The sequence below is a fragment of the Triturus cristatus genome, chromosome 5_1 (assembly GCF_964204655.1).
Source record: "Triturus cristatus chromosome 5_1, aTriCri1.1, whole genome shotgun sequence".
NCBI lineage: Eukaryota > Metazoa > Chordata > Amphibia > Caudata > Salamandridae > Triturus > Triturus cristatus.
This window is the reverse complement of record NC_140587.1, coordinates 274,008,060-274,020,124: the sequence shown is the minus strand read 5'-3', so window position 1 is coordinate 274,020,124 and position 12,065 is coordinate 274,008,060. Positions and strand designations below refer to the sequence as shown.

The 12,065-nt window shown below is 47.0% G+C and overlaps 1 protein-coding gene across 4 annotated transcripts in view; it reads right to left on the bottom strand.

Annotated features, from left to right (window-relative positions):
* Positions 1 to 12,065, bottom strand: part of ASAP1 (ArfGAP with SH3 domain, ankyrin repeat and PH domain 1) — a 1,875,051-nt gene that overhangs the window by 1,048,986 nt on the left and 814,000 nt on the right. For all 4 annotated transcript variants that reach the window (XM_085604920.1, XM_085604922.1, XM_085604921.1 and 1 more), the window contains one exon: positions 3,004 to 3,104. In XM_085604920.1, coding sequence (XP_085461046.1) covers positions 3,004 to 3,104 — 101 coding nt within the window. The remainder of the gene's footprint in view (positions 1 to 3,003; positions 3,105 to 12,065) is intronic.

Below are 12,065 nucleotides of genomic sequence, written 5' to 3'. Positions count from 1 at the left end.
GGGACCGCTCCCGCAAAGACTTCTGAGCCATGGTCCGGCAGTTGGTGCACGACTTGGGGTCGTTGGTGCGCTCCAGGAAAAAGATACACATGCGGTTGGGATCCGTCACAGACATCAGTCGGGTACAGGAACCGCAAGCTTTGAAGGCAGGCATCCCTATGTGCACCAGGAGTCGGTAGGACACAAAAAGATGTCGACAAAAGTTGCTCAAAAAGTTCAGTCAAAAAGTGACTGGAGGTACCGCTCTCTCCGGATCTGCGCTGGCTGGCGCAGAAAAAGAAAGAACTGACGTCAGCGCGCGAGGGCGGTGCACAGTAACTACCGTGACGTCATTCCAGTGACAACAACGGACGCGGAGCTGACCGACGCCACCTTCCGACGCGCAGAGGTACTGCTGACGAAAAATCTTTCCGGATCCAATCTGACGTAATTCGAAGGTAAGGAATTTATAACTAACTGGTTTTATCAGATTGTATAATGCAGTATGGTCTCCAACATCTGTATCGGACCAGATTTAGGAACAAACAGGTCTTCCTTCGTCTGTGAATAATGTTGGTGAGACAGGGTGTTCTTCCGTTGAGGGTTTGGCGCAGAAATTACCCCCAGATAATCAATAGTGAGGTATACTTTGAGGAAAAGCGGGGCCAAATGTGTCAAGGAAGGTCCAGTCAGCAGGAACCCAAACAAAGTCCTGACCAGTCCCATGGGGTTCCGAGGCAAAACAGAGGGGATTACTGCATGACAAATTATACCCATAATGGCATTTCAGCAATATCAGCTCCTGGCACTGGAAAGTCTGCTTAAGTCCGAATAGGTACCACCTTAAGGTACAAGCTGTGGTGGTGCTGGAAGAGTGCCTGGAAGTGGTACTGTCAGAGCAGAATCCTCAGGGGTGATATCAACCAAATCTGGCAAACAGTAGGACGACTCAGCCAGGAGTGGAGGGCAAGGCAGTGACTTTATTTTCAACTTTGAACAATGTTGAGGAGATTCATAGGCCCGCTTCTTTTTTTGCTTTCTCCTATTTTTTCCTTCGAGGTGTTAAGATGCAGGACTGTAGTGTGAGCTTATCCTTGAGTGAAAATAGCATTAAGTCAAACATTCAGAGGTCAAAGCCCAGAAAATGTTTGGCCTAGCATTCTTTTATGACCTTTGGGAGCATGAGGCATCACCTATTGCTTGACCTCGGATCATGTTCCAACCCCAGTGAGTTAGTCAACATTGTTACTCGTGTGAGTCAGAAAATTTGCCATCTGTCCAGTACAGGTGTGGCAGAGTTTAAGCTCTGATTTCTTAGGGGGTAAAATCCCTACGCTCTGGAACTGTTAATGACACTGGAAGATTTTTCACAAAGAATTATAAGAGGAGTTTTAAGATATGCTTTGAAGGATGCTTCAGAAACAAATAAAAGGAGGGAAAGACATTGGAGCTCCCCCAGGTGGGTGCTATGTAGCTCTAGTGACGTCACCATGGCAACCCTGCTGCTGCAGAAGTGGAGGCAGCACAGGAGCGCTATTAAACGTTTCCCAATCCAGTCTGAAGCTTCGAGATATTCAGCACACAAGGAGCCTGCAGGTATAAGTATCCATTCGAAATAAATTAGCTAGCAATCAAGAAGCAAAGTCTGAATTTTATTTAAAACATAGAGGTGAGGAATATCTCACCCAGCAAAGAAGTAGAATATATTTATGGTCCCATCTGAATTGGGTAACTTATCCATGAGAATAAATGAATGCTCTTTGATATACACCATGTTGTTTTAACGTCAAAAGAGGGATTTACTGAATTCTGTGTTTACTGTGGCCAGTGGCTGGTATGTCAATTGTTACTGTATTGCTGACTTCAGTTTACAGGTTTGATATGGTTAGAAGTTGGTCATATAGTTTTATTGTATATTCTCTTCCTAGTTTCAGAAACAACACAGGAATGAGATTACTAAGTACAGAGAGCATGGAATCTGACTTCACACTAAAAAAACAGAATTGTATGCTTTTGTCTGGTATTACATACTCATTGTGATGGATTGCGATTGCTCTTCATTTTGCTGGTTGTGCTAATTTCATGGACTTTGGGGAAATGTGGTCTGTTAGTTGTTTTTTGGCTACAAGGTCTAAAATGGACATTGCGATAACAAAGAAGAAACAAAGCATAATCTGCACCTCCAGGCCCTTAAAAGAATTTAAACTTTCCTTCTGGATAGCTAGGAAATGTTATATTGCTCTCACATTAATCTGAGGGAGGGCATTCTGGCGCTATAAAAACTGCTACTACAATTTACTGACTTACTATGTGCTACATAAATGCAAGATATTTGCAAAGTGCAACATGGCTCTCACAGCTACCCTAGAGCAGTGAGAAGAGCAGTAAAAAGAAGGTAACCTTGATAATGGGGTCTTGGGATTCTATAGCATTGGCCATTCTTCTCAGAGACAATTAGTTGGTTTGGAAGTCATATCTTGATAATGTGATTGAGGTGGAGAAGCCTTGGACTGGAGGGAGGGGTGAGTACACCAATTGTTCAAATGTCTAATTTGGTCAAAGGTCAGTGCTAGCTTCTAGCCCACTTAGAACAGACCAATCTGTCAAAATCGAGACGCAATCTATTTATTCCTAAACATACAATGGTAAGGGAAATTAATAAACAATTTATCATTAGCACCAACTGCAGTGACTGAAACACACTAAAGCAATTTTTTTGCTTAACGGGTTTCATTGTTTTTTTTCAATAGGCTAATGCTATAACTTTTTTATAGAGAAGAGCAGATAATACATATAGTATACAAGTATATAGCTGATTTCTTCCACAATATAACTGTCGTGTATAATGGAAAAGCCTGACACCAGTTAGACAGATAAGGTAGGGAAGATATTAAAGATAATATTACCACACATCTAGCTGTATAGTGCTCAATCACACTCCAGAGATAATGAAGAAGTCCAAAGGAAGAACTGTATTAGAGATAGTTTAACAAAAAAAGATGTTTCTAATGTGAATTTACATACCCATCACTCTTTTTCAAGAGAAATCCTTTTTTTTCACGGCCATATTCTTTGTTGCCCTGAAGCTGATGCATGCTGTATCCACCTTGCTTGCTTTGGGAGTCCTAAAAATGAGAAACCAGAAATTTTGAAAAATGAAGAAGATGTCTGATTTTGAAGCAATATGACCTTTGCCACTGTGATACAATATTATATTTTTGGATTTGCACTATTCAAATATATTTCTAAACCATTAAAAGCAAATATTAAAGGTTTCTTATATTATGGTATTGATTCAGAATCCATTCAGCAAAAATAGTAAATACTGAAAATTATGACAAGAAATGTATTTCCTTACCAAATTGATTAATCTCCTTTATGAATGATAAAAATAAAAAAATATGATCAAGACACCGCCACATGCAAAATTATGGTATGAGTATGTTGTATTTAATGGTATTAAAACAAACTTTTTCAACTCCTGTCTCTTTAAATTTAAAATCCCAGCACGATTTTAAATAAGTTAAAATCTATTTTAGGTGAAAAAAGCATAACATGCAATAATGATTTTAAAAGTTAAGGAAAAATAAGTTTCTATAGTCATAAAAACAAAGTCGCAAGAAGTAATAACTTACTCTCCTTGACTTCCGTCAGGGAACGCAAAAGCAACATAGGAAAGAAGAAGCAAACAATTTAAGAAAAGAAGCATTTTCTGTAAAATCTCTCTCCCTGTCAATCTTTCCTCAGTTACTCTAGTCAACCACTCTATTTTCATGGAAAAGGATCTCCACGAAAGGCAGAGAAATATTTTCTGTAGTTTGTTTACATGAAATAAAAAACAAGATTTGGACAAGAAAAATAGAAGCTTCAAATTAATGACAAATGCATTCCTGTTTGAGACAATATGAAGCAAATAAAACAAATTTGGGTAACAGCAGGGCATCAGAGTCGCAGGGACACATCTTTATTAAATCATATTTATTATGATACAGATTACGCAGACAGGGAAGTCTAAGTAGACAAATATAACAAAATATGCCATTTCTTTACCAACCAATAAACCCAACATCCCCTCTCTCACCCAGCCCCAACATTCAAGAGGAGAAACATCAACAACCACCTAACCACAGTTTACCTCCATCCCATCTCTCAAACAAAGCCAAATACTTCCAGAAGGGTGGAAGTACAGTATGGGAGAAGCCTCCACTCATACCTTTTATACAGAGGTTTCCACTGGGCCTCAGGGCATAAATGAGCACCATTCATATTAAAGGTCAGTTGCTCCACAGCCGAAAGGGACGTTTGAAATTATTGAGTGATTGGAAGGGGGTTGCTATTCTTCCAGTTGTGAGCAATCATCACTTTAGCAGCACTCAAGGACTGAAGCACCATATACCAATCAGTTTTCAACTTTACAGCACCAGTTACAGGCCTCAGTCCAAGGAGTAGATTCTCCGGGTTTAAGAGTCCAGGACCCCAAATAGTGTATCAGCAAAAGTTTATCAAAAAATATGAATTTGCCGGCAGCATCCCCAGAAAATTGAGAAAGGCAGCTCCAATCTCTCCACAGTCTCGCCAACACTGAGGATTTGCACTGGGATACATAAGCTGCAATTGAGCGGGGGTGTAGTTCCAGTCATACCAGACTTTATAGTGTATTTCCACACCTAGTGCTGACAGATGATGAATGAATATTTCTACTTAGTCTTTCCTACTGCTTTTTTGCAACTGGACTACCTATCAAATATTCCTAAGTCGCAATATGTTTCTATGTGGGGGCAGTTTCTTCACCAGTAACGCATGATGAAGATTTGATATAGTTCCTCTGAACCCACTAGCTTCTGGAAGAGTAGCTCAAATGGCCTTTTGTCATGTGTAGCTGCACAGTATAATATAGGACTAGAGACAATGCTTGATTTTTCCATAAGGCAATCTTTCAGACAGGCAAAATTCAGATCAGCACTGCATGAAGGACTTAGAAGTAGAAGCAGTATACAAGTTAGAGATCATTCGACAACACTCCACCTTCCAGGGATGAAAGGCCTGTCCGTCTAGCGCCAGAGTAAATGGTCATCATGGTGTATTAGTGTGTAGGGGGCTAGATATGTCACCAATCCCAAATGTGTACCCGTCACAAATACATCCCAGACCTTCAGCATGGTATTAACAGGCATGCTACAATATGCTTTCAGGGGTTTCTGTCATTCCACTGCAATCCTTAGCTGGGCTGCTGCATAGTAATGAGGTATACACGGGAGAGACATGCCCCTCGCGTCTCTGAGCTGGAATAAATGTTTAAAAGGAACTCTGGGTGATGTACCTCTCCAGACAAATATCAGTAGGAGTTGCAGAATGCACCTCAAGCAGTGCCTGTCGGTCCATAACTAGAAGACATTCATTTTTATAGTGTTGATTCTGCCTATCCAGGAGATAAAGATTTTACCCCATGCTTCACTGTTCTGCTTTATGGTTGCTAGCAGAAGGGGATAATTTGAATTGCAGAGTTTGTGTAGGGTTTTTGTGAGTTTAACTTCAAGGTATTTAATAGATTTCCTAACGCAGGGAAAAGGGAGTGTTTGGCTAAGTAGGGCAACCTCTTGTTTGTGGAAACTGAGAGCCAGAGCCTCAGATTTGTCATGTTTAATTTGGCATCTGGAAACAAATTCAAAGGTCTCAAGAAGGACCCCGACTATTGGAAGGAATGCATACATTTACCATCTGTTGTGTTATATGATAACTGTAAAATGCTGCATGCGACACATTACTAATAAAACAGTAGGTGGTATTTAGTATTTTTAACAATAAGTGAAAGAAGATTTTTTTTCTGGATATCCTTTCCAACTATATTTGCACCAGTGCAGTGTTTGATCCTGCATTTTTCACAGTTTTCTAAAATGCTGTTGTTCTGCATAAAATTACTGCAGATTTGAAGTCAGCCAAAGATCAAGCTTGTTAGCACCAATTTTAAGGACCTCAGCAATCAAACACCACATACGTTAGTCAGTGGTGACTACCTGCTTCTAAATGCACTCTGAATGTACGTTTTTGAACCTGGTAGGTGGATCACTCATTGGATACCACATTTTGACTGCTTAAGGATTATGGACTTGCTTCCATAGACCAGGTGAAAGTTTTCTAAAACGCTGTTGCTACGCACAAATTGCTGTAAATCTGAAGTAAGTCTCAGATATGTCTGGTTGGTGGAATAATGTAGTACATTTGATAGGTGTGTTACTGGTTAACTTTTAATCTTTCAAAGAAGTAGGCCCAGAGAGTCATACTACGACCTACATACAACTCTTCCATTACTCGCACTTCTAAAGCTCTGATGAATAAGTCACTTACCTTCAGTAACTCCTTATCCGGTAAAGACAGGATCTAGCCACAGATTAATTACCTTCGAATTATCCCCAGGCACCAAACTGGATCCGGTAATTCTCTACAGCAGTACCTCTGCGCATCGGTCGAGGGCGTTGGGCAGCACAGTAACGACGTCATTCACTAGATGTGAACGACAGAGTACATATAAGCCCCCCTCTGACATCAATTTCTTGGATGACCACTTTTTGCGTTAAAGCACAAGTTACTTACTTGTGTAACGATATACCTGTAAGAGACATTAGTTAGTGATAGATTCCTTAGAATATCCCCAGGCTTCAGACTGGATCCGGAAAGTTTTCGTCAGCAGTACCCCTGCGCGTCGGTAGGCGTCGTCGTATGGCTCCGCGTACGTTGCTGGCGTCGTAGCCGCCGAGATGACGTCGTCAGAGCTACTTAGACGCGCCCACACGCTCTGACGTCAGTTCTGTACACAACTTTTCCGCGCCAGAAGCGCAGAGCCATGCCAGAGACCGACTACTGGTGCAATAGAACTAGGGCCCTGAAAGGGATGACCTGAACCCTAGCGAACAGTTCGCAGAACGGGGAGAATGGGCAGGTGGTAAGGAATCTATCACTAACTAATGTCTCTTACAGATATATCGTTACACAAGTAAATAACTTGTGCATCTGAAAGAGACATGTTAGTGATAGATTCCTTACCTTAGAATACATGCCCAAGCAATACCAACCCCGGTGGTGGGTCTGCGAAGTGAGAATACACCAGAAAGTCACAGAGAACCGAACGGCCAAAGAAGCTGTCTCTCCAGACAGGACTATCAAGGCAATAGTGCTTAGTGAAAGTATGCAACGAAGCCCAAGTGGCCGCCTGACAGATGTTTTGCAGGCGGACATCGCGTCCCAATGCTGTGGTAGCTTCTGTCGCCCTGGTAGAATAGGCGCGCAGCCCAACCGGAGGTTCCTTTTTAGCCATAGAGTAACAGGCTTTAATGCACAAGACAACCCATCAGGAGATAGTTCACTTGTGCACAGCTTGGCCTTTCTTGCCGCCAACGTAGCCAACAAAGAGCTCGTCATCCACCCGGAACTGTTGTGTGCGGTTGAGCTAGAACGAGAGCGCACGTTTTGGGTCCAGACGGTGGAGCCTCTCCTCTTCTCTTGAAGGGTGCGGAGGCGTCAAGAAAGTGGGCAGAGTGACAGTTTGCTCGAGATGAAAGGCAGAGACTACTTTTGGTAGAAAGGAGGAACGCCGTTGAAGCACAACCTTGTCCGGATGAATTGCCAGGAAAGGAGGTTCGCAGGAAAGAGCCTGGAGCTCATTCACCCGCTGAGTGGAAGTGATGGCCACCAGGAAGACAGTTTTCAAAGTCAATAACCGCAAAGGACAGTTATGAAGATGCTCAAATGGAGCGCAAATCAGATATGTGAGAACCAGGTTCAAGTCCCATTGAGGCATCACAAAAGGACTAGGAGGGAAAAGGTGAGCAATGCCTTTGAGAAATCTATTGACAACCGGGGACTTGAAAAGAGAGGGCTGAACAAGCAACCGAAGAAAGGCTGAAAGAGCAGAAAGGTAGCCCTTGATAGTGCCCAAAGCAGAGCCCTCCTTGGCCAAAGAAAGAAGGAACAATAGGACCTCAGAAAGAGGGGCAGCAAGAGGATTAACAGATTTTGCTGTGCACAATGCAACAGATTTTTTCCACCGACAGGCGTTTTTACCGTTTTAGTGGAGGGACGCCTGGCTGCCAGAATTACATTACAGACTTCCGGAGGCAAGTCAAATGGAATCAGCTGTCGCCGCTCAATATCCACGCAAGGAGGTGGAGGCTGGACAGGTTCGGGTGGAGAACCGTCCCCTGTTGCTGCGACAGGAGATCGTCCCAAAGAGGCAGTCGATCAGGGGATCCACGCTCATACTGAGTAGCTCAGGATACCAAACTCTTCGAGCCCAGTCTGGTGTCACAAGAATGACTTGGGCCCGGTCGCGCCTGATCTTCTTCAGCACTCTGGGCAGAAGTGGTATAGGCAGAAAAGCGTACAACAGACCGCAACTCCACTCGCGACAAAAAAGCGTCTCCAAGCGAGTGCCGCCTTGAAAACTCCAACGTGCAGAACTGCTGACATTGCGCATTCTCTTCGGTGGCGAATAGATCTAACAAAGGTTGTCCCCACTGCTGAAAGAGACCTTGCACCACCTCCGAGTGAAGACGCCATTCGTGATCCAACATGCACCTACAGCTGAGTTTGTCCGCCCTGGTGTTCAAGGTATCTGCCAGGTGTTGAACCACCAAGGAAATGCCTTGATGTTCCAGCCACGTCCAGACACGTAGAGCCTCCTGACATAGGGACCACGACCCTGTTTGTTCCAGTACCACATGGCGGTGGTGTTGTCTGTGAACACCTGCACTATTCTCCCCTTGACAGAGGGAAGGAATGCTTTAAGTGCAAGTAGGATCGCCCTGAGATCCGAAAGATTGATATGGAGCTTGGACTCCGCCGGAGACCAGCGGCCTCTGATCTCCGCCTCTATCATGTGGCCGCCCCATCCCAGGAGGGACGCGTCCATCACTACTGTGTTCTCCGGTTGGAGAAGGAAGAGGGATCTGCCGCTGACCCAACGTTGGTTCGTGAACCACCACTGTAAGTCCTGTGCAGTGCCCTCCGAGATCTGGACGTAGTCGGACAGTTTCCCCCCGATGCTGCGTCCACTGGAACTTCAGTTCCCACTGCAGAGCCCGCATATGCCATCTGGCATGATCGATCGTCTCACTGCCTCAGTGTCTTCCTGACTGAAATCCAGGAGAAGGGCAGAAAGATTGGAATCAGACCCCGAATGTCCCAGACTCACTGTTCGGGAGGATAAACCCGAAACAGCGCCCTATCCAGAACCACTCCAATGAAGAGGAGCTTCCGAGAGGGAATCAGGTGCGACTTCAGCACGCTGATGGAAAACCCCAGCAAATGCAGGAGGTCGGCCGTAGTCTGGAGGTGGGAGACGACTGCCTGGTGCGAACCCGCCTTCAACAGCCAGTCGTCGAGATAGGGGAAGACTGAAACCCCTGATCTGCGCAGATGAGCTGCGACCACCGCCATCACTTTCGTGAACACCAGATGGGCGCTGGTAAGGCCGAAAGGGAGCACGGTGAACTGAAAGTGCTCGTGGCCCACCGTAAACCGTAGGTAACGCCGGTGGGCTGGCAGGATGGGGATATGAAAATAAGCATCCTGCAAGTCCAACGCTACCAGCCAGTCTTGCGGGTCTAGGGCAGACAAGACCTGAGCAAGCGTGAGCATCTTGAACTTCTCCCGGAGGAAGCAATTGACGTTCCGGAGGTCTAAGATGGGGCGCAGACCTTTGTCCTTCTTTGGAACCAAGAAGTTGTGGGAGTAATGACCACGAGCTGGCGTCGGAAGAGGGCCACAACTTCCTGCTGGAGAAGTGCCAAGTGTTCCCCCGACATGCGGTAGTACTAAGGTGGCATGGCTGTAGGGGTAGATTCGAAGGGGAGGGAGTAGCCCCTTTGGGCTATTTGCAGAACCCCCCTATTAGAAGTTATTGAGTGCCAGTCAGGAAGGTGATGGCGAATCCTGCCACCAACTGGCGTCAGGTGGGCCTGAAACACCGGACTAGGAAGGTTTAGAGGCGGAGGCAGGGGAGGTGGTGGGCTGACCCGTCCGCTGTACCCGGGACCCACCACGGCGGGTCCCACGTCCGCGGCTGCGCAGGCTTGCGGGTCTGAAAAGAACACGCCTGGGTGCCCCGACCCTGACCTTGAAAGGACCGAAAAGCGGACCCCAAGGGAGTGGTGGCGAGACCCAAGGACTGGGCCGTAGCCCGAGAGCCCTTAAAGTGTTCCAGGGTGCTATCCGCCTTATCACCAAAGAGGCGTGTACCATCTAAGGACATGTCCAACAGGGTGTTCTGGACATCCCCAGAGAAGCCAGAAGGTCAAGCCCACAACGAATAGTACATTTTGCAGCATCTCTCCCTTAGGTAATGGCTTGGGAGAGAACTGCCCGTGCTTCCACAGGGCACTGAGTTAGCACCTGTGCCACAGTGTCCCACAGAATGGAAATAGCGGCCTAGCAGGCACGCAGTATCCACCGCTCGCAACCCAGAGCTGGCAGATGTGAAAATCTTTTTCCCAAATTGCTCCAGATTCCTTGACAGGAGGAGCAGAAGGGAACGTACTCGACGAGGCAGAAGCCTGGACAACCAGACTCTCAGGCGTCGGGTGTTGTGTGAGAAAGCTGGGATCGCCCGACGCCGGGCGATGGTGGCGTGCCACACCCTTGTCTACAGGAACTCCTGTGTTAGGTTTGATCCAGGTGCCCAACAGGATATCAGTAAGCGCTTCATCGAAGGGCAGTAACGGCTCCACAGAGGAGGACTGTGGCTGCAGGACCTCAGTCAGGAGATGGGTCCTGATAGGTATAGAAGGGAGCTCGAGGTTAAGAGCCTCAGCTGCCCTACGCAACACAACCGAAAAAGTCCAAACCTCCTCCGTGGCCACGGAAGAAGGGGACAGAGTACCAGGGTGTGGAGAGAAATTCAGATCCACTGCCCTACACATCACCTTCCCATTCAGGCTCATCCTCGCATTGAGCTGCAAGAGGGTCCTCAGACCCCTCCCAGTACTCCCCTTCGTCCACCGGTGGCTGAAGAGGCCGGTAAGGACGAGGTGTCCTGGAAAATGGAATAAACTCCCCTCCAAGCAATGGAATGGGAGGGTAAGATACCAGTTTCGGTTCGGCCCCGTCCGGTGTCAGCAGCGGCGTCGCGCCTGGTGCCGAAGCCGGATCTAGGGCCGGAGCCGGCGGCGCCGCAGGGTATGGTGCCGGCGTAGCCAAGGCCAGAGGCGGCGGCCCGGAGGCAAACCCTTCTGACGGATCTGCGGGACTCGAAGGCGCTCCGGAGGGACCCAGCGGGGCAAACAAATGGTGCAAGGCCGACATGAAGGCCTGCACCTCGTCCAAAGTCACGTGCAGGCCCGGAAAGGATGGGTAGGCCGCAGGCAACAACGGAGGCTCCAACGGAGCCGCGGGGGAGTTACCGCCCGCCCCCTCCACCGCATCCCGTGAGGGGTAGAGGAAGAGCGACGTTGCTTCTTCGACTTTTTATGGCGTCTAGACTTACCTGCCCTCGATTCCAACGAGCGATGCTGATGGCTCCGAAACCGGTCCCTTGACCTTCCACGGGATCAGGACCTCGATCGGCACGGAACAGATTGTCGGACCTCCAACAACTTTCGGGAACGCTCCCGCAAAGCTTTCGGGACCATGGCCCGACAATCGGGGCATGCCTTGGGGTCATGGGCGTGCCCCAAGCAGAAGAGACACATGTCATGAGGGTCCGATACCGACATGTTTCGACGGCAGGCCCTACACGACTTAAACCAGGGCATCCCTATTGCACCAGTAGTCAAGTACACAACAAAACAAGTTGTCAGAATCCAAGTTAAAATTTTTAACTGGGGGTACCGCTCGCTCTTGGATCTGCGCTGCTGCGTGGAAAAAGAAAGAACTGACGTCAGCGTGGAGGGTGCGTCTACGTAGCTCTGGTGACGTCATCTCGGCAGCTACGACGCCAGCGACGTACGCGGAGCCGTACGACGCCGCCTACGGACGCGCAGGGGTACTGCTGAAAAAAACTTTCTGGATCCAGTCTGATGCCTGGGGATATTCTAAGGTAAGGAATCTATCACTAACGTGTCTCTTTCAGATACAAGGAGCCATTCAGGAAACTG